The sequence below is a fragment of the Vidua chalybeata genome, chromosome 4, assembly GCF_026979565.1.
Source record: "Vidua chalybeata isolate OUT-0048 chromosome 4, bVidCha1 merged haplotype, whole genome shotgun sequence".
NCBI lineage: Eukaryota > Metazoa > Chordata > Aves > Passeriformes > Viduidae > Vidua > Vidua chalybeata.
In genome coordinates, this window is record NC_071533.1 from 21,792,481 (window position 1) to 21,815,139 (window position 22,659).

The 22,659-nt window shown below is 44.6% G+C and overlaps 1 protein-coding gene across 2 annotated transcripts in view; it reads right to left on the reverse strand.

The window, feature by feature from the left end:
* Window positions 1–10,335: 10,335 nt before the first annotated feature.
* UNC5C (unc-5 netrin receptor C) overlaps window positions 10,336–22,659 on the reverse strand; it is a 245,358-nt gene continuing 233,034 nt past the window's right edge. For both annotated transcript variants that reach the window (XM_053940586.1, XM_053940585.1), the window contains 6 exons: window positions 22,469–22,637; window positions 20,371–20,604; window positions 15,215–15,364; window positions 14,820–14,984; window positions 11,002–11,180; window positions 10,336–10,767 (listed from right to left, as the gene is read on the reverse strand). In XM_053940586.1, coding sequence (XP_053796561.1) covers window positions 10,602–10,767; window positions 11,002–11,180; window positions 14,820–14,984; window positions 15,215–15,364; window positions 20,371–20,604; window positions 22,469–22,637 — 1,063 coding nt within the window. In that variant the 3' untranslated portion in view covers window positions 10,336–10,601. The remainder of the gene's footprint in view (window positions 10,768–11,001; window positions 11,181–14,819; window positions 14,985–15,214; window positions 15,365–20,370; window positions 20,605–22,468; window positions 22,638–22,659) is intronic.

A 22,659-nucleotide genomic window follows, 5' to 3' on the forward strand; every position in this document is an offset into this window, starting at 1 on the left:
GATGTATATTGTTACATTAAAAATGTGGAGGAAACTGCTGAAAATTAAAGCAAACCAACTTTTTAATTTCCAAAAAGATTATTGCACTCCAGCATTAAAAAAAAAAAAAAAAAAAAAGAAAAAAAGGTGAGTGGATCTGTGTAGCTCAGAGGAGCCTGCCTTAAAAGCCACCTATTTGTGGAGATAACTTTCCAAACCCTGGGTGTGCAAGTGATTCTCAGAGTACACAGATGGAGCCCAATAGCATCCCTCCCATCCCAGTTGGTGTGGGTGGCCTGATTGCTGTGGGTGGCCTGTCCCAGGGAAGGTCATGCTTCCTTTAAGGTAGTTGGGAGCTATATGAATATGGTTTGGTGTGACTTGTTTAAAGATCTTCATGTTTCCAGGAAACCTGATGGGAATAGTACCACAATGCTAAACAAGTACCCTTTTTCTTGGCTTTTTTCCCCCCTTCCTTTTCCCCCACTGCAAAATAAAATATTTTGTGTGCGAGTGGAAATGAAGTACACATTTGAATCTACTGGGTAATTTGAAACTTCTAGGACCCACAAACAACCACTGTTTAAGAGGAAATTCCTTGTGAGAAGAAATTATTAACTTGCTTTTTCATTTGTGTAAAAGTGAGGGGTCCATGTACAACCACAGCTGAGAAAAAAAAAAAAAAAAAAAATCTGTGTTCCTTTTTTTAAGGGCAAGTGAAGAACCTCAAAAGTGCCTGTTTCTGGGGTGGCAATCATTTTTTCCTGAGTGTGAGGAGACCTGGTACTCTGAGGCTGTAGTAGGAGTGACAGGGAGGGAGTTTAGGACACATTAGGTGGGTGGTGAGAGCGGGGAGCCATGGCCAGCAGTGGGTACCTGCCTCCAGCACTTCTGTAGTGAGAGACACCACAAACTGAACAATTGGCTCAAGCTTTATCTGCATTACTATTTTGTGTGCCCTTCCAGCAGCCTCCACACCTCTGGCAGCTGCTGCACAGTAGTGCCAGGCTCAGCTCCCAGGCTGGGGCTTTGTAGCAATGTGGTTTGCAGCAAAAGGAACTGTCAGGGGAGAAAGGCAGTGGGAAATGTATTTTCTGTCTTCCCCCGTTCCTCCTTCCTGGGTCTGCAGTAGTTGTAGCAATGCTAATGCTACAGAAGGGGAAATGAGAGGTGAAATATACCCTGGGAAGTGTTTTCTTTGGAAAGGTTCTGTTCTTCGTCAGATTACCAAAGCTGAGCTTCATGGCAGTTACTGGTTTACCCTTTTTTACCCTTCATTTGTTTTTAAAAAATTTCCTGCCTGCCTATGTTGTTTTACTAGATGGTCTTCAGCTTAATTTTGAAATAAGTCCTTACAAATGCTGCTTTGATTATGCTAAGCTTATTTCAGAACTGAAATAATTGCCGTGCAAGATTTAGCTTCAGCACTTCTGTAATGTTTCTTTTTTTTTTTTTTATTTTCCCTTTTTGGACAAAACTGATTTATTTGTGCTAGATAGGTGTATAATTGGGGTTTAGCTTAACAGCTCCCTGAAGGTATTTCTAGCTGGAAAAATTATCATTTTGTAATTTCAAGCTAACAGAGAAAAATGCGCAGTTCAAGAGAACCAGCAAGACCTCCATGATGATAGGTGTTAAAAAGCTTAATCAGAAGTTTTTTTGTTCATTAGAGTGCTTTTTCTGCAGTGCAGTTTCCCTGCCTGTACCCAAATTTACCAAACAATAAAAAAGAAAATCTCTGAGAGTTAATAATACACCAAATCCTGACCCCAGAGAGGGGACAGTGGTTTCCCCATCCTTAAAAAATGTCTGTGAGGCTGCGAATGGAATTTGCTTCTCTCCTTGGCTGCCTTGGCCTTGAGATTTGTGGGCCAAATTGGGGACAACCCAGCCTCTCTTCAACTTTTTGTTTTAGTGAATGGGGCCATGGGTTTCCAGTCTCATTTCTTCCCATAAAAGCCAGCACACCCTGTGGAACCAAGATTTCTCATCTCCAAAGAAGCACATGGGACCTGCAGGTCCCAGGTTGCAAAGCAAGGATGCTTCTTTCCTGCCTTTTTAGGTGGGCTTCACCTCTACCCTCCTCAAATAATTTTTTTTTTAAATAAATTAGCAGGGCTCTCTCCCCAGGAGTGTTTTGGAAGGTGCTTTGCCAGCTGGCAGCACGAGGCATGCAATGAATGCCCCTGGCACCTGCCATCAGTGTGTTGCAAGAGAAAGGGCCAGTCATTGTTTTCCTGAGCAAATCTTACCTTTTTTTTGGTCCAGAAGAAAAGAGTCTAAGATACTGGTTGATAGATCACATATGTGTGTATGTTAAATGTTCAAGTTTATGTGTTTTTATATATATATAAATATATATATATATATATATATATATTCAGTTGCAAGTCTGGACTAGCTCCAGTATGTGGATTAAGAGTAAACTATTATGGATGAAAAAGCACTAAATAAAACATAATATTTATTTATGAAAATGCATAAATGACAAATCAGTGCAACGGTGCTGTATAGGAAAATTGATAAATATATAAATATATATATATGAGGAGACACACACTGAGAAAACAAACAATCTGCGGTTGTGTAACTAGTGCCTGCCTACTTTCTCCCAAGACCAGATTTTGCCCTCAAGTCTCCTCTCCACTGTAATCTATTGTGAAGGGCTATTGCTAAGGCCAAAAAACAGCCTAAGGCAAGTGTGGAGGTCTTTTGTTCCAGCACTGTGACATTCGAGTCAGAATGCCTGCATGGGTGACTTCCTGTAACACTCAGCGTGTCATTTTTAAGGTTTCAGTACCTGCAGTGACTGCAGGTTAGTATGTTTATTTTGCCAGGTGTGGCCTTTTAATGTCACTTCCATATTTTGGTAGTTTCAAAGGGCACGTTGATGAGGGCTTGGTAAAGATAACGGTGGCTTCATTGCCCACGGGTCTAGAAATCCACTTTTCAAATGTAAATCATTCAAGGAAGTGTAGCTTAGTTTCTTACTGGCATAGGTGAGATGGCATATATAAGTGGAAGAAGGAAAAAAAAAGAGAGATGCCATCTAGCAACTGCTATCCTTTTTCTAGCACAAAGTTATTTCTATTAAAGAAAAGGTTGTCATTGTAGAGACTAAGAAACTAATTTGTGTTCTTTTTTGAGAACCAGTGCCTTATTAAACCTGTAAATACTGTAATTAGAAAACCTGGGGAACAAACTGTGTTATGTTGTATTTGTTCAAATTGTATATGGGTTGTTTTAACATTCCCCCCCAATAAAATTGTTTCCATCTCCCCATGACAGAGATTGTTATTTCCTTTTCATGTGCTTGAAAACCACCATCTTTTTTGTTCCATTTCTCTGGCTAGATTATTTTGACTGTGTCTCATTTTATTTATTTTATTTTGATAAATTTTTTTTCGTCTGAACAAACAAGTAAACAGCAATATGTTGCATATGTTTCCACTGGCATAAAAAAGCATCACTCCTTTCACAAGTCAGTGAAGAGAAAAATAGTAATTAAAATAGTGTTATCACTAATAGAGCAGTTGCTCATGTTTTGTGGCTGATTATGTAAATCTATCGGAACTTGGCATTAGCATAATATTTTTTAGACACCCCCCCCTTCATTCTGCCACAACTTTATGAGTATTTTTGACTTCTATTTTTAATAGCACAAGAGGAACAGGAGTCATCTCTGCACAGACTGAAGCGAGAATTCCCAGTCCCATGTATCAGCTGAAAAAGTTTCAGCCTAAATACCCAGCATCAGCTGAAAATGTAATTGCTTAATGCTGAGACATGGGGTATGTACCTCTGCATCTAGCGAGGTATTTCTGGGAATTTATACTTAAAGCTGGAGCACTATTCCCATTCTGCAGTGCTGTCTTGCAGATTCAGCTCAGTGTTTCCTAATGTTTAATTGCCTTGCTGGTTATTTTCAGGGAAGTGTGTAAATAATAGCAATCTTCCCTTGAGCTGCACAGCCCCTGCAGCCCTCCTGCTTTGCCCCAGACTGTCTGTGCTCAGTGGCATTGCAGTTATTCTGCAGCAGCATTTCTACAGCCCTCTTGACTTGGCCACATTGAGGTGACAAAGACCTGTGCTTGCTGTACATTGCACCTGGCATGCCACTGAATCCCCCAGTTCTTATGTACAGAAACATTTCTTCTGATGAGATATTTTTTTTTTCTTTTTTAAAGAGAAACTAAATAAAAGACTCCACTTCTGAGCTTCCAGGAACTAAACAATTGAACACAAGGTAGTGGTGTATTTTTTTTTCCGGTTGCTTATAAATATAATTTATTACCTGTTTAAAAATTCTTTCTTACACTTTGTACATGTCAGGCTGACAGAATAAATGCAGGCATTTACAAACAGAGGGAAGGAGAAAAAAGGGAGGGGGGTAAGAGGCACACTCAGAACTAGTAAACCACACCTCCACTGTACAGCAATACTAATAATGCAATGGCTAGCACTTCTCCTGTAGTCAGTCAGTCTTTAGAAAAGGAATTGCATAGAAGATACAGCAATAGGGAAATCAAAACTGAAGGAGTTCTCCAGATCTCAATAGCAAAGAAAACAAATCCCACGAACCCCGGTGACATGGGAAGAGAAGGGAGAAATGTGATACACCTGGCTCATACAGATGTTTCTTTTTCTATGGGCCCTCCTCTTTTTCTATGGGCCCTCTACTCAAAGGTACTGAAGGTACCCTCTTTTATTTTTTTTCCCCCTCTTCAACAATAACAGAACACGTGTTAGCAAAAAGAGTCTACCACACAGATGTGTGCAGTGATGCCACAACTTCTCTGTCTCAGCTGTGTCACACACCCTGGGTTATTGGCTCTCGGCTCGGGTGTTTTTGCAAGGTACCTTGAAAAATCTGCAGGGAGAAGAGTGTTTTTCTTCTCCTTCCTAACTTTGTTTACTTTCCAGACTGATTTTGCTTTTTATTTGTATTGTGCTAGCCCTCAGATTTACTGGCAAGCGGTAGTCAGAGCCAGCTGGCAGCAGCAAAAGAAGCTCTGGAACCTGTGCAAGCTTTTCTCCTTTCAGGGCTCTTGTCCCATCACGGCTGTGGGAGGACCCTCCTGATGCCTCACAGGCATCCCAAAGCTACTTGCCTGCCATGACATGGGATGCTTTGGGAGCACAGCGCAGGCCCAGGATGCAGAACACATAGCAATTAATCTCTTTGTCAGCAGTTGAGGAGACTGAACCACTAACAAATACATTTAACCAGCATCACAGAAAATGTGAAATACCTTTTTGGGATAGAAGTTTGTGGGAACTCTGGATTATCGTTGCTTTTTTTATACAGACAGTTTATCAAAGGACTTTCAGATAAGAGATTTTCAGATTTCAGGGAGCAGGCATCAAGTTTAAAGGACAAATAAGTAAATAAACTAAATGCTCTTATTCAAGCAAGGAGCCTGACCTACCAAACTTGTGGCTTTAGTTCGAATCCAATTCCAGTTACATGCCAGCTATTACTTTGTTGGCTTTTGACTACTGCTTATTTGACCTCGCAGTGATGGTACAGCACTGAATTTTGACCTTTACCTTCCCATTCAAAAGTTGGTAAAATAAGAGGATGCCCATACCTAACATGAGAGCTAAAAGTCTCCAGCAGGTATTGTTCTTTGTTTTCTCTTTGTTGTCTGTATCTACACACACACACTTTGCCTATCTGTCCCACTTCAAAGGATGTCTGAGATATGTACTTCAGCATTTAAAAATCTGCAGTGCAGCTCGTTTACGGATCCAAGGTTTCACACACAAGCTAGGAATGGATCACAGTGGTGACCCCAAAGTCTGTAACTCATTGGAGACCTTGTGGGAGAAGGGCCAAAGGTTTGGTTTTCATTCACAGACCACTTGTGTTTTTGCACCACCTGATACTGACCAAGCCAGCCTGTAAACACTGAGTTACTTCATGGCCAGGTGAGAGCCAGAGGTCCTCTGACCTCCTGAAAAGACTTCTGAATACTCAGTAAGATTGTTTACAAGTGTCCTAGAAACAAGATTAAAAAAAACCCAAGCCAACCTCAACAAAATTATTGTGTTTAAAATTAACCTCAGAGCTGTGGTAACTACTTGGCAGAGCATACAAGGGTCTAAGGGCCCACCCACCCCTCCCTTCCCCACACCCCCTGCCCCCAAAAGAAGAACAAAAGGAGAACTGAAAAGAAACTATTGTAGGTAGCAATACAAGACACTAGGACACTGTCCACAGTGACAGGCTTACAGCATGTAAATACATTTATTCTATATGTAAGCAAATGAAATAGCAGGAAACCCAAGGAATGGACATGTTTGGCTCTGTGGGTATTGCAGACTTCAACATGTCTCATGAGTGTCTGCATTTCTGCCAGCGAGACAGAAAAAAGTCTTGGTCTCCCAATAAAGCAAATCTTGACTGGAGACACCTTCACTGCTGCAAAATTTTCAAAATCCACTGAAACAGCACTCAGGTTTTGTACTGTTTAGCAAGACACAGTGGAGCAGCTGTGATCATAAATTAAAAAAAAAAAAAAAAAAAAACAAACAACCAAACGCCAAACTTACCCTATACACTGACAGTCACCTTTACAAGAACACAACACAAGAAGAACTGAAGAAAAAATAAAAGATGAAAAGGATTGCCTACGATAAATGTTTCTTACGTGGAAATTAAAGGTTTTCCTTGAAGTCAGTAGATATTTTATATATATTTATATAATATATATACTATTTATAGCACTAGCAATCAACACGTAATGAAGAGATGGTGTGAAGAGCAGCAAAACTGCTCCAGTACAGAGCCAAAGGTGAACAAACTAAAAGGAAGAGCAGTTAAAAAAATAGTAATAACTGGAGGATAAGAAGCCTGCAGCCTTTTTTTCGTTTGTTTTTTTTTTTTCTCTTAAAGCAGATATGCTCACCTGATATAGAATCTTACAACAACTTTTAAAAGTCAGCTCTGCCTGCCAAACTCCTTTGTCAGAGCCACCCCACAGGAAGCTTTTTTCCGTGTGACGTTGCTGTGGCAGCAGCGACATGGTGGAGCTGTGGCTCAGCCCCACGAGATGGCACTGTGTCCATGCAATCCAGGCAGAGGAACTGCTGCTGGGTTTTCTCCCACCAAAAATAATATCCTGAACCCAGCTGGCTGCCCTTGCTTCCCACTTGCTCTCCTTGGGGCAGCAGGATGGGGATGGTGTTGTGAACACCACCAGCCAGAACCCTCTCCCACAGTGCACAGTGCCCTGCCACTGCCATTCCACCAGAAAAAAAAGAAAAAAACTGAACAAAATTAATGCAGGGAAGTGTGAGGTGAGGTTAGCAGAAGTGGCAAAGAATGGGTGCAGAGCTGCTGGGATGAGCTGTGGTTCTGTGGAGGAGCCTTCCCCTGGTTCTCCCTGCCCTGTCAGGGCTGAGGCAGCCCAAGGGGCTGTGCTGGGAGCCTGCAAAGGCCTATGGAACCGGTGCTGGAGAAACCACCCAGCCTGTGATTGCAGCAGGGGATTTCGGGTGGTTTCTGAGCAGTCAAGGTGGAAGAACAGCAGCTTCACCACCCAGTGGCAGTCATGCTGCTGCCCAAGTCATGTCCAGTGATGAAAGGTTACATTCTTGACCTCCAACCACCTCTGTGGATGCTCCTCTTAATCAGTGTGCATTTTTCCTCGCAATAAATCCTCTTTACTGTGATGTTGCGAAAGGAAAATGCCCCAAAACACTGTGAGAAAGTTGTTAATCTGCAAGTTGTTTCTCTTGCAGAAGGCATCAGAACACAGGTCAGAGGGCTGGCCAAAGGAACATCAACTCATAGCATACAGATAAATAGGAGAGACTCTGTGGCCCTGATCCTGGTGAGAAGGGTGCACATGCTGCCCACCTAGAAAAAAACTGAGAGCTGGGGAGCAACAGTTAGCCTGGGGATCAACCAACACAGACTGAGCTGAAAAGGCCAAAGGGTTAAGGACAGTTCAGCTCCTGTACTTGCCTTGGAAAAGAAGTCAAGGAAGGACACATGGGAAAGGTGAAGAAGCACAAACTAAAACACAACTGATTTCACCTAAAGATGGCATGGGAAGGAGAAAAGCTGAGACCCACCTTTAAGAGCCATTTTAGCTCTCTGAGGTAAGTAAAAGGTGTGGAGAAAGGGCAGAGCTGAAAGTCCTAGTCCAACTCTCCAGAAGTTGAAAGCAAAATTTCAATTAGCGTTGCAGTGGGCTGCACCAGATGCCCAAGGTGAAAAAGATGGTTGTTCATTGAGAGGATGCCCATGGCATCTCCACATTAAGAGAAGGTGGGGCTTACATGAGTAAAATGCACACGGATGTGGAAAGTTACAATGCATGCCCTCTGGTCTCCAGTTTTGACTGAAATGCTGGTTTGCAAACTGCCTGGTTACCTCTTACAAGGAAGGGAACTTTTTGTGCTGGGTGTCTGGTGGTCAATCAAAACCTAACTCACTGGTCAGGGAATTATAAGCAAAATGTAACAAGGCTATGGAAATGTCAAATGGAAAAAGAGGTCAGATTAAATTTTCTTTTCATTTTGACCGATGACATTTTTGGTTACCTTCAAAGGTGCAGTCTGGAAAGCCTTGGGGAAAGCAAAACTAAAACTACAAAAGAGAACAAGCTAACTTCAGTCTCGGGAAGCATATGGAATGGTAATGCATATGTGGGCAGGGGCATGCATGTGTGCACAACAGCAATAACCAGGGCCTGCTGGAAACCTGGAGTGGACAGGTTGGGGCAGAAAAGCCTTTCTGTGCCAGACATAAATGACAGCTCAGTCAGGTAGTAAAACTATTGCAATGCTATGTGCTGTCATGTACCAAAGCCAAAATTTTCACTGAACAGATCAAAATACGTTTGCAGTGACAACCATTTTTGGTTTGCTCCTTTTGCAAAGTTCCCACCTCACCTGTTTTGTGAGGGTTGTAGAGGGACAAGTGTTTCCTGGACAGCCATCAAGGACTGCACCGCAGTCAGCGGTGGAGGCAGGAGCAGCAAAGGCAGCAAACTACAGCACACAAGATTTCAACTTCACCACTCCACTGCCCTGCACTGGCCCACAGAACCCAGGCTTCCCTGGCTGCAGCAATGCCTGGGAATATCCATGGAGATCTGCCAAGTGCATCTCGCACTGAAGTGACCCCAGACCAGCAGAGGGCTGGATTGTCAGCAGCCCTGGCACAGCAAGCATTACTGGAGGTGGTGGGTTTCAGTGGGACCTGCAGCTCTGTGGGGAACTGCTGGCCCTTAGAATGCTACAAAACAAAGCAAAATTTATGGAGGCCCACCTTGGATGCATAAATCAGGTGGAGGATGTCAGTGCCTCCACATGCTTGCACCATATCGGGTTCACAGCCACCTCAGGACAGGGCTGATCCTTGGAGCAACCTGGAGGCACCAGGGTGGTGCAAAACATGCCAGGGTCAGACACTTGGTGGGTGAAGATCAGCAGAGTGTCACCAGTTCATGCTGCCTTAGCAGTGGGCACGGAGAACAGCAATGCTAACATGACGCGGGCAGCCTCTGCGGGCTTTGGAGGACTTTTGAAGGGACTTTGGAGGAGGAGTAGGATGACAAATGGAAGGACAGACAGCATAGAGAGGGACACATCTTAAAAGACCTTCAGGAAGGGGACAACATATTCCATAAAACCAGAAATTATTCATTCTGCTGCTGACAATATTAGAAATAAAGTAATAATGGCAATGATAATAGTCATTATAATCCTCGCACTAGATACTAATCAGTAAATAACTATCATAGCAACTTCTCTTTTTTATTTTTTTCTGGGTTTCTCCCCCTCCCCTCCAACCACTCTGAATTGCATATCTGGCCCCTCATATAGCAAAGGGGTGGAAAGGGTGTGAATTGAAAATTAACTCAGACCCTTCATTCCCCACTGACTTACAGCTATTCTCCACTAGCCTCAGTGGGACTGTCTTGGGGAAGAAAGGGAACAATTTGTGTGTTCCTGCTTATCAGCCAGAGTACCTGCTTTCCAGATGCACACCCTGATTTTCTTGTTTTATTTTGTTTGTTTTTTTTTTTTTTTACAAGTAGGTCTAGGAAATAGAACAATGACAGGAGGATCATTGCGAGACAACCAATGTGCAGAATTGTAGCCAAAATCTGAATTCACCAGAAACCAATAAGCTGAAATAGCCACAACCAACTGTCCATAGCCTTGTCTACAATGGCTTTAAACAAAAAAATATAAAGAGCCATGGACAGTTTCCTTACCCCTGTCCAGAATTTCATGTAAACAACATCCATAGAAACTGGGATTGTTAAGAAAGTTTATCCATACATCTGGATAGCAATAAAAAGCGTTTCCTAGGAAACTGTAAAAACCTGTACCAAGCAGTGTACAGCCAAGCCGAGAGGAACATTAGGTTGATTTATATTTTCAAGGTACAACTTTGCATGATCTCTTTCTGATCCTGTGATAATGTACAAGGAGAGCACGTGTGAAGGTCAGGGCTGGTTTTTTTGTTTGTTTGCTTACTTTCTTCTCTGAAACGTCTCTTGTGTAATTCATTGGTCTGGGTTTTCATTTCAATTCTTGTTTGCAATAACAGGGCATTACCGCTCCCTGTGTCTGTCCTTCCTGGTCAAGCCAAAGCTGCATTAGTAATTTCCTTCTGCTGCCAAAGAAACAACTGTTTCGTGTCTTCCCATTTCTTCAAGAACTGCTGCCAGCATGCTCAGGTTGCCATCAGGGAAATTCTGGGCTTCCCAGAGATCCAGGATCACCCCGGTGGGACTTGATTTCGTAGCAAAATAATTTAAGTACCTGCAATGAGCCAAAAGGAAACTTGTTGGTTTTGAGCTGCATAGAAACTACCTGAATTCATATGATTTCAACCCATCCCTGATGTTGGTGCTGTCAAGGTGCTCATCCCCTGTGCAGTCAGCATGACCAGTGTGTCCATGTGCTTTCAGTGGGACTTTCACCAGGATGTTTTTGCATATACCCCCCTTCCCTAGGAGCTTCGCTGCCTGTCCCTGCAGGGGCAACCCTGCTCACCTGTCCAGTTTCAGCTTGTGGGCCAGCATGCGCCAGTCGTGGCCTCTGGTCTGGGGAGCATCCAGGCTGCTGCACAGCTTCTGCCTTATCGGGTGGGGGATGCTGAAAGCGCTGGGCCCCACGATGGTGGTGATGGTGCCTGCTGAGTCCATGGGAGGATAATCAACGCCAGTAGGTTCCTGAGATTGGAAAGACAGAAAAAAAGCCTGAACAACCCATCACTTTTGCTACTGAATGAAGAGACAATTGTAGAACTACATCCTCTGAGACTCAGGGCTTTTACTTGCAGCCCTCTGCTAATCTAGTAAACACTAACATAAACATGTTAGTCCATTGGAGAACAGAAATATTTATAATCAGCTTTGGATAGACAAAAGGTGTTTTCCCTCCTCTTTTTTTTGAGGGTGAATATTACTATAGACAAAATGGCCAGCTTAATTAAGCATTTTCCAGAAATAATGAAGGATCAGTCACTTAGACACATTTCAGAGCAAGTCGCTACTACTAGAGCAGAGCTGGGCTTTCCTGGCATGACTGACAAGATTCCCTTCCCAGCATCTTCCCAAGCCCCAGTATCACACTGAGCCAGCACCAGGCTTGCAGTACTGACATCCCTCTGGCAGTACCCAAGCTCTCTGAAGCCTCTGATGCTGTGCAGACCACAGACCTACAGTCAATACCACCCCAGGCACAAGCTCAGCCCTCATCTCCATGCGACTTTGTCTCTGGAAATAGACAGAGAGCATGTGCTCTGGGCAAGGGGTGGGGTAGGTGAGGAGCAGAAATTGCCTCCTCTCCCCAAGACACGTGCTGTGCTCCAAGGCAGTGTGGCAGCAAGTGTCTCAAGGGAAAAGTCATCCCCAAAGCCAGCTTGTCCCCTGCAGGTGTGGAGTCGATGCTCTTTGTTGTGGCCCTCCCAGCTGGAGGGGTCCCCATGATACCACTGCTAACACCACTGGGAATAACAACAGTTGGCTCCTCTGGGCAAGGATTTTGTCTTCTCCTTGGCCTGGATGGATTTAGTGGCCACAGGCTTGGTAGCTGGTGGGAAGATGATAGCTGGTCTATTTGGATGGTTGGGTTTGTTTAGGAACAGCGAGGTCCTGCAGGGACCATGATGGAAAAAGCAGCAAACATGGCTGGTTCTGCCCTAATTCTGCTCAGTCTACTTTACAATTTGGTATTCTTTTCTAGTAGAAATGGGGGAGCTGCTTCTCCTCCCCCTCTGCCAGATCACAGCCCCAGGCAGCCAGAAACACTCATGCTAAAAACTTGTCATTAAATATCAATTTGTTTTCTCCTCTGTGAACTATCTTGTTGCTTCATGTCAAACTGGCTGTTGGGAAGGAGCTGTAATACCTGAAACAGTCTTAAAGCCAGGCAGCTCCTGGCTGAAGCTGCAATCACAAATCCCCCAAGGATTTTGCTGGAGATGCTCACTGTCCTGTGTAATCTCTGGTTTACCCCCCAAAAATGTATTCAGAGATGGAAAGGGAAGAGCCAGTGTCCATGAGCAATGCACAGAATTAAACCTTCTGGCTCTGCTCTTTTATCTACACCAATTAATTCTCCTCCACTGTATAAATATGATTTTTTTTTTTTTTTTTTTGTGTGTGTTAAAGGCATGGCAATTTAGGCAGCGAAATTTCTAACTAAGGAAGGTTTATGCCACCCTGTAAAGTCCTCAATTAACATGCTGAATGTGGCATCTGTCTTTGGGTGCCAAGGCCCTGGATCAGACTGCGTGTCCCAACCCCAATACCCAACAACCTGGCAGCAGGAACTGCCCAGGAGCCAGGAAAATGACATGCCTGACGCTGGTGCTGCCTGCAGGCTCACCCACACTGGGAGGTCAGAAGAGGCAGTAGAGTGGTGGCAGTGCAATGCAGATAGATAACCTTTTCTTTATATTCTGGGCCAAAGGACACAAGTGCTGCCCCGGTTCTCTAGGTGGCCTGCAGCCCCAGGGGCTTCAGGATTGCTGCAGAAGGGGCCCAGGTATCTGAAGCGTTGCCCTGTGGCTCTTTTGTGTGAGTATCAATGGCACAAGATAAAAACAGGGCTTCAAAAATGAATAATGTGAGACCTTTATCACAATTTTCCTCCTGCTTTGCAAATACGCCTGTTCTGGCATTCATTGCATTTGTATTTTTGAAGTCCCTGTGGTAGACACTGTATAAAGCCAGTATAAGAGAGCTTAATCTGCAGAAGTTTTACATCCTTTGGAGGGGACTAAAAAGAAAGCCCATCAAGGGAGGATGCAGGAAACTGTGTTACTAGATTTTTATCGCAGGGCAACAGTGGCAGAGAGACAGATGCAGCAATAAGGAAAGATGCCAGCACAGTCCTTCAATGCCTAACCACTAGTTGGATACCACTAGCATAACCTCAGAAGAAAAGGTAAGGAACCAGATCTATGATTTCCTGATGCCTGGTCTGATGTCTTTGCTTCTAGGGGCAAAAATTGGTTTCCAAGTTGCAGTCATTACCCTTTCAGGTGATTACCCTTTCATAAAATCTTTGAGTTACAGGATTTTTCCCTAGTTGACCCTATATTCCAGCTCTTAGCAGCCCAAGTTCCTCCTGTTCCTTGCTGGAGTTTGGGAATATCACAAGTGTCAACAACAAGGGGCAATTTTGCAGGAGGCAGCCTTGATCACAGTGGTGTTATTCACTCCCTCTATTCATCTTTGATGGATAGGATCACAGCACAAGACAAGAATATTATCCTGTTCTGAATCTATTACCAGGCCTTATTACATAGAACCAGCTGAAGATGATTATAGTGTATACTTGCATTTCATTACAGTTACTTTCAGTTCTTTCTCTTCTCTGTGAGGTTAAATTAGTGATTACCTCAATGCAGCACTTATTACAATAATTGTTTATGATGCTTGTTTTACCATCTGTCCTTAATGCTGTGTAGTCCCCAGATGAATCTGTAACTTTACACCCACTAACCAAGCAGATGTTATGGGTAATGGTGCTCACTGTCAGAGCCCTGTTACAGCACAAGTAACTTTTGTCTCTTCTCTTACAGCCTTTTCCCAAGCCAGTCAGCAGTGATTGCTGTCTGAGACTCTGCTCCTCGTAGCTGCCAAGGGTACCAGAGATAAAACCCACCAGCACATTCACTGAAGTCAGTGCCACTTCACACATGAATTTGTTGCTCCATCTCAGCCCCAAGCTTGACTGCCCCATGGAACAAAAATTCTCCAGGTGCTACACAGCATTAGCAAACTTATGATAGTATTTCTTCTGGAAAATTTCAGCCATCAAAAGAAAAATTGCCAAAGACAAAAGTCAGGATTTGTAGAAGGAGCAAAATATGAGGAGAAAAGTTTCCTGCAATCAGACCATCTGATATTTCCTATTGCACAGCAACTATTATATGGGATCAGAGGGGAGTGGCTCATGGAACACACCGCACTGACATTTTCCTATTCTCTTTTCTTTCTCTCCAGAGAGCTATCAGACATGATGGGTCTCATGGACTGCCAAGGAAACAGGACCACAAGAGCTTCATGAGATGTTTTAAGGAGTGGCAGGCAAAGAGCTCCTCCAGATAGAGACAGAAAGGCAGCACTAGAAGAGAGACCTCCCATCCTTGAAGGAGGGATGCTTCCTTCCAGATGAGAGAAGCTAAGGAAAAATACAACAGGAGAGACAAAGAAATTACTTAATCTATTCTTTATGTCCATACCAGCAGTCAGGAGCAAAATGGGAAGCGCTATAGAGGTAGCAATGGGAAAGGTTTTGCCTTCTTAGTTGTCCCATATTCCTGCAGTTGGATAGAAAAGTACACAAATGTCATTTACCTCTGAGATAGAGCAGTTAAGCTGGAAGATCTGTCCTTCTCCTTCAACCTGCCGCACACACAGTTTGCACACCAGCTCCTGGGTATTCAGACTGAACCTTTCCAGTGTGAAGGTGCAGTGCAGGTTCCTCTGACATCCACTCCAGATGTGGTAAAAGGGAATCTCCTACAGGAGGAAAGCAAAATATAGTCAGGGAGGGATGTAGGACCAAGGCATGGCTGTTATGTGACCAGAGATTGCAGGCTCCATGTTAATGGGACTGCCAATGGTCCAGGGGAAAAAAATGTCCATGGACTACAGCCTGACTCCTGGTGTTTTTTAAGCACACCTGTGTGTGCCAGTATTTCTTTAAGCCTCACTGCTAGCATCCAATGTGAATGTTTTGTTATGCTTACCTGGTATTTGGCCAGCAGCTTGCTCTTCCAGAGAGAATGGGCAATGTCATGAATGGACAGACGGAGGTTGTGGGTGCTTCCCTTGAAATGCAAAGCTTTAGGCTCTTCCAAAAGCTGCCCGCCCATCTGCTGCTCAAGCTGGAGGACCTCCTGCAGTATTGGGATAAAAAGAAGAAAGTAGTCAGGTTTCATTAAGACAGTAAACTGGTCTTCTGAGTCCTCAAGGTTGTGTTCTGTAGATGCTGTAACTTGTGTAATACAGATTAAAAAACCACACAGGTATCACATAGAATTGTGTGTCCCTGTGAACTGGAACTGCATTAGTTGATCTGATTATAACCCTCTCACTTCCTTCATCCAGCAGCAGCCCAGCAAGGAGACACAGTGTTCTCTCACATGTCCTATAAGCAGAAGCTCAATTCTATGCTATTAAATGGAATTCGAAGACTTGGCATGCAGTCACTGTTTGAGTACAGAAATAGATCAATCTCATCAATTGCTCATCAAACTGGACATCTCATGGTAGCTTTACTATCTTGTTTTTGGAAACTCTTACCTGTGAATACCACTGGTCTGTCAGCTCATGGTCTCCTGCCCTGTGGCAGAGTAGTACAGGAGTAACAGATACCAATCCTGACACTGTCCAGCAGGGTGGCACGGAAACAGCCCAAGAGACAGTGATGGAGCATTTTATTCACACAAATACACAGGTTCAGGGCTACTGAAATATTGATCATGTGATCAAAAGCTAGCAAGCCAAGAGTCTGGTCGTTTATGAAGCTAAATATAAGCTTGCAATTAATAAGACCACAGTGGAATGTTGTTTACAAACAGCCTAATTGTGGACCACAGGGAAGAAGCAAGTATAAAGGCACTTCCATGAGCCCTATTAGAAACCAACATAACCAATCTCAGTCACATTTAATTAAAGGAGTCAACCAGCCAACCAGTCTCATGTGGCTAAAGACAATCACACACAGTGGAGATGCTCAAGCACTACAGGAGCACACGAAACTGGGATTCTGCCCAAGGCCAAATAAAGGAGCCCCCATTTTAGCTAAGCTGCTCCTGACCATATTAAGGGAGGTAGGAAGCGTATAAGAAAAGCATCTGTCAGATCCTGAAGCTAAAACAATGTTCTTTTATTGGCTATTAGAGGAAAAGAAACAAAATCAGGAAACCTTTCAGATTAAGATTATGCCAATGAATCAGTTCCAGCTTCTTTCCAGGGCCACCTAATTATTTCATCAAGATGTCTAAAGAGCAATCAATAGTAATTATCTGATTACTATAGATCTTCATTATGTTCCAATTACCCCCCTGGAAGGTCCAGAAGATGACTTGTGGAACCATGTGAGCCAATTGCAGATGCCACCTCTCAGGCATGCAGGGCAGGTGTGCTGAGCAACTGCTCCTGTCCCTGCTGCACCAGCTCTGGGAGCTGCACTACTGTGGGGGAAAACTGCAGCACTATCCCACCCACCAAATCTGTTTGCTTAGTTTCAACAACCCACTTCTGGTAGCCACCCTAGCCACCCTGGGCCACTGTAGCCCTTCCACATGCTCTAACTGGAGGATGCCAAGCAGCCCTTGATTCTCCCATGCCATTTAGCTAATTAATTCAGAATTAATTTGGAGCCATGACTTGCACAGCCCTTCAAACACACTGTATGTTCCTGCCATACAGCCTTTTTTTTGGAGCAGTGCTTATCTCACAGGCTGGCACCTCTGTGTCCTCCTGAGCTAAAACGTGAGCTGCATATTGCTTGCCCCATGCTGAGGTAGCTGTGGTCACCCTGCCCACTGTCTCTCACCACCCTTCAAGGCAGGAGTTATTTCCTAGGAGAGGGAGCTGTGTAAAGCATCACTCCACCACCCATGACACCAGAATAGCCTCAACCTGGACCTCCTCATTAAAGGGGCACAAGCAAACAATGGTGTTCAGTCCAAGCTGTAGCTTTCTTCAATAAAAGGAAAAAAAAATGCATTAATCAACAGAGAGAAGATCACAGGCCTATTGTACCCATTTTTGGGTGTTTTTTTGAAGACTGTTGAAGTTACTGCGCAGCACAAGACAGGTTGGGGAATGTCACCCTGCTACAGCCTGAAGTCCTTCACATGCCCCCAGTGTGGGAGGCAGCTGTTTCCAAGTATCTGGCTGCTCAGCTCCTGCCACTCTGTCACACACAGGTCACATACCTTAATCTCAAAGGCACACATCAATAAAGAGAGCAAAGCAGATAGATTTCTTTATAGCTATCATATTATGACTTTTTTCTTTTTCTGTTTTTTCTTATTTTTTTTTAACCTTGGTCATCCCCTTCAAAGTGCAAAAATTAGCCTTAAAAAAAGAAGCCAGCTCTCAAGGTCACAACTCCCCTCATCCTTGCCCAAAAAGTATTTTTGTGAGCATCTCGTCCAGGTGGCTCAGGACCCTGTAGGGCAGAGGATGCTGCATGTGTGAGCCCACACTGCTCCACAGCCACCAGGAAACTCACTAAGCTGCTCCCACAATAACCAAGTCCTTATTGATGGCAAATCGTTACACTTCCCTACTGTACTGCGGGAGCCGGCAGCTCAGCTGCGAGTGCTTACTCTGCATGATGAGAGGGAACAGTCTGCTGGATAAACACTGCACTGAGCTTTATACTGCAACTACTTATCTTCCTTTGGTGGCTGTTAAAACACATTCAGCATATGGCACACTCATTCCTGGTTGTAAATAATAACAGAATGCATTTGATTGTCTATTAAAATATACACATAACCCCCTACAAAGGCTCTTCCAAAGCTCAGGGAATGCAATATGGGAATATTGCTCTTCCCTACCCTTGCTGTGCTTTGCCCAGAGCTGCCAGCCTTAAGACATGGAGATGTTGCAGCTGGTGCTTCACCTGCTGCTTACAACTTTTCTTTCCTCTCTAAAATACTTCTAACCTCAGGATCTGCTGGCCCAGCCCTGTCTGCATGCCTTGTCCCCACACCCAGTGGTAACTGCCCTGTGAATGCCTTCCCTTTGGCAATACAGCAGTGCCAAGAATGTCCTCCCAGCATGGTAGGGGCTGCTGCGGTATCAGCTGCTGTGACAGCTGGTGCCAAATTGCCAAATACCCCAACCTTTTTTTCTTCTATCTAAATAGTCACAGACTGAGTCTACACAACACTGTCACACAGATTGAGTCTACACAACACTGTCACAGGGGGATGTTTAGAACACACTGGTTTGTATATACCAGTTTGTACATGCCTATGGACACATTGGTCCATAGCCAGCCCTTCCATCTACTGCTGGCTTACTAGGCTTCTTTTTTATCAATCCTCTCCTTCCCCAGACCTTACACTTCCAAAGAAGTGCAATTCATGCATTCATAAGAGTCTGTGGCCAGCAACTAGATGTTCCTAGATGGTTTGTAGGCCTATCCACCTGCAAACCACCAGCTGGCTGGGTCTTGAACTGCATGGGTGCCCCCCCCCAGTCTTGGGGTAGACGCGTCAAAGAGAAAGAAAATTAAAATGCATGAACTTGACATAAAAAAGCAGTAGGTACTGAGTGGGATGGTGGCCTCCTGACTTTGCTCACCTTTCCTCACTAATCTGCAGTTTCACTTTGGGGTCTAACTGCATAAAGATCCCAAGGACTGACATGTTGCCCTCCCAGATTTTGGCTGCAGCTTCTCAGGTGAAGGATGGTTCACCTGTGTGCTTTTCCTGATCCCTTCTGTTGTTGCACTGAATTGGATTAACTTTACCACACAACTCTCCCTACAGTCTATTAGAAACAGACCAACAGCTCCTGAGTAATTCCTAATTAGATTCCTCAGCTCTGACTGCATTAGCTGGCTAGCCAAGGCCCCTACAACTCAGTTATTATTACCTCAGGCCTTGTCAAACCCGTGGAAAATTGTATTATGCAGTACAGGCATAAAACCATCAGGACCTTTGAAGCTTGATAGCTATGAAAGATCCTTTCCACTTTTTTTTTTTTTTTTTTTTTTTTTTTTAATAGGAAAAAAAAAAGGGAAATCAGACCAGGGAAAATAATTGTTTCTAAAAGGTTGGTAACACCAATGCAGTGACAGAGTGCAAGCTCCCAGAGGACAACACCATGCTGAAGTCCCCATGTGCCTGCTTCAACCCTTACACGTTGTTGCCTTTCTTACATATACAAGAGCATCCCCTCAGCAAAGCCTAGGCAGGCAATATCAGATAGTATCAGGGAGAACAACCAAGTGTGCTGCTCTCAGTGATGTTAAGTCACTGTTCTGAAAAACACAAACATCTCCCAGCCACTGTATTTCGGTTTAAATCCCAAGAATTCCCACCTAGGCCTGGGGGAAAAAAAGCATGTACAACAGCAGGATGACTCTGCTTAGTCAGGCTTTGAAATCACTTTGCCACAAAGAAGTGAAGTAGCACTATCTACAGCTAAAGGAAAAACCCCACCTTTTAATGAACTCAGTTGTGCCGTTGGAGCTACATACTTCATGAGTGCATCTATTATAGATACCTTCTGTATACATACAGGTATTTATAAAGAGAAATAGCAGGTGTGATTAGCTCTCTGCTCATCTGCACGTAATGAGTGTGTGTTTGTGTGAATGCCAGAATTACCAGGGAGAGTAAAGTTATCCAGTTAGGGATAGCAGCAGCTTTGCTTTACTCCAGTTGTGAATTCCCAACACAAAAAGCTGCATGCAAAGGGGTGTAATAAAGCAGCACGAAAGCAGGCAGTGATTAACGGGCCAGAAGCTTCTTTTATCATTATCAAGTATTTACAAAGAAGCATTTATATGTTTTCCCATCTCTGGGGAGCTGGCACTTAGCATTAAAAATACATGAATAACGAATGAAGCCCTGTGTACCTTATGGCCTTTTAATAATGCAAAAACCTTAGTATTCAGGATATGATACAGGTAAACAAAGGAAAAAGGACTGTGGGTGGAAAACAGTGTGAGATCCTTATGCAAAAGACAATTTATAGTGTGTGAGGGTTAAACTGTAAAACAGCAGCTTGCTGTCAAGCTCTTCTTCTTCTAATCAGAAAAATAACCCAGGGAGCATGAATACATGGAGCAGAGGGTCCAGTCTCTGCTATGACTGCAGTCCTGTGACAACTGGGGAGGGAGAGAGAGAGCAAGCAAGAGATCAAGAACCACCTTAAGAGCATCCTGCGTGTCATCGAGGCAGTAGACCCGGATGCTGTACTCCAAGGAAGAGCAGGATAGAGGTCCAAAGATGGCCAGTTTGAGACGTTTGGCTGCTGCCTTGGTGATTGACTGTCCCACCAAGGCATAGGTGCTGAGGGTTTCTGTCAGGATATGGCAGGCCTCTGGGTCCAGCTGGATATAGCACGGGGTGGTGAAGTTTTCCTCTCCAACCACCACCACATCCTAAGAGAGAAAGAGGCCAAGTTACAGCATGTGACTCCTCAGAGCTGGTCTCCTTTCAGGCAGCAATACCCCTTTCAAGCTTGGATGATGCAAAAAGTCCTTGCTGTTTGGCCCTTAGATTAATCAAGATCTAAATGTCCTGCTTCCAGCTTTTCTCCTGTGTAGGTACAGGGAGCAGATTTCTCTGGGGTGCTGGTGATGATGTTGGAGGTCAGAAATTGCCCGTCTTCACTCCTGCTTATAAAGCCCTGGGCAGAGTTATGCAAATAATGAAAATATCACCACAACTTTTATTGAAAGAGATATTGCAGAACTAATCATTTGGTGACCATGATTCAGCATCAGTAGTCTCAGGCATGCTGAATAAATAACTGCCCTTCACCTCCTAATCATGACAATAAGGAGTTATAAAAACTCAGGGAAGGGAAGTAACCTCTGCGATAGCCAAATACCACATCTATATGAAATATCACCTGCTGCTTCCTCAGAATAATCCTCTGTGACGAGACTGCAGGATGAGGAAAAAAAAACACTGCCTGAATGCAGATGACCTCCTCAGCCTGGGTGTACAGGAAAACAGCTCCCTTGTTAATTTCTCCATTCAGCCCTGTGTGTAATATCCTGCACGAAACACAAGGTGCTTTGAATGGCTTTGAGAGGGAGCAGAAGCGAAAGGTCAGCAGCAGGTGTCAGCCACTTCTTGCGAAGCCATTATGTGCCACACGATGCTCAGCACAACTTGTCCACTTCATCTCTGCTGCCTGCAGCTCTGCAGAACAATGTACACACCTGGCAGCTGAGAAGAGTGGATTCAGCTGGCATTAGGCATTAAGCTTGGCTCCCTTTTTCTCAGGAGAGGCAAACTTGCCACGTTTGCAGAGGTGGCACAATCTTTTTGGAGGGCAAGGTGCTACTTCCATGGTGTGGCTCTGGCAGGAGGTGCTGCCCCAAGTGATGCTGCAGGGTGTGCATGAACGTGTGTGCACACGTGTGTGGGAGGCTCAGCTTGGAGGAGCTGCTCCAGAACTGACAGGAGGAAGAAGATTGCTGTGTGATGGCCAGGGGCCCCATGGATGCTGCACACACACCAGGGTGTGTGCAGGGCTGGCAGAGCAACCTGTGCCTAGGGCAGGAGAAGGATGGGGGGAAAATGAAGAGGTGCCAGTAACACACAGGCACAAATAAGGAACACGTGTGGTGCCACGAGTTGGGCTGTGGGGTACAGATTAGCTGGCGAGACAGAGCTGTGTTTGCTGCATGCTCCCTCCCAGCAGGAGGAAGAGCTGGTGCCACAGGCGGGAGGCCAAACACGAGAGGCTTTTGAAGACAATGCTGGCTGGACATGGCACTTCTGCCGCTGGCAGCCCAACTGTAGCCTTCAGAAGCCACCCTGACCTTATTAAACTTACCAGTAGGAGAAAGTGCCCTTGCCAAATTAATTATGAGACCAAACTGGTGGCAGCAGGGACCTAGGAGCACAGAGCTGGAAAGGAGGACTCTGTCAAGATGGCCCAGCCCTGCTGAAAGCATCACTTTATGCTCCAGTTATAGTGGGAGGATCCTTTTGCCATACTGCCTTGGGACATTCTCCTGCTATACTACTGGCAAGGAACCACCTCAGGCTCCCACCATGGAAACCTGCTAACACTAGGAGGTGCCAAAGTGCCCCAAGACAAATCTCTGCATGGGCACACGGCAGCTTAGACATCTTGTAGAGAAGGGCACTCCTGCCTGCCTGTAGCAGTCATGTGTAGCAGTCATGGAAACCCCAAAATACAAGCATCCAGGTTCAGAAAGACAAGTAAAGGACTAGCAGAGAGCCCTGCATGCAGCCAGCACACAGGCTGGAGCTCTGGAGCCTCACCTCCCATGGTCCCTGGGCAGCCTGGTGCTTCAGCTGGATCTGCCAGTCCTCTGTGTTTGGCTCTGCGCAGTGGTGCATGGTTAAAATGACGGGCCGGGTTAGCAGGGCTCCTGGTGGGCCACAGCTCACCACAGGTGTCAGCAGGGTTTGGCTGTCTTCTACAGGTGGCCTGGTGAGGAGACAGAAAGATG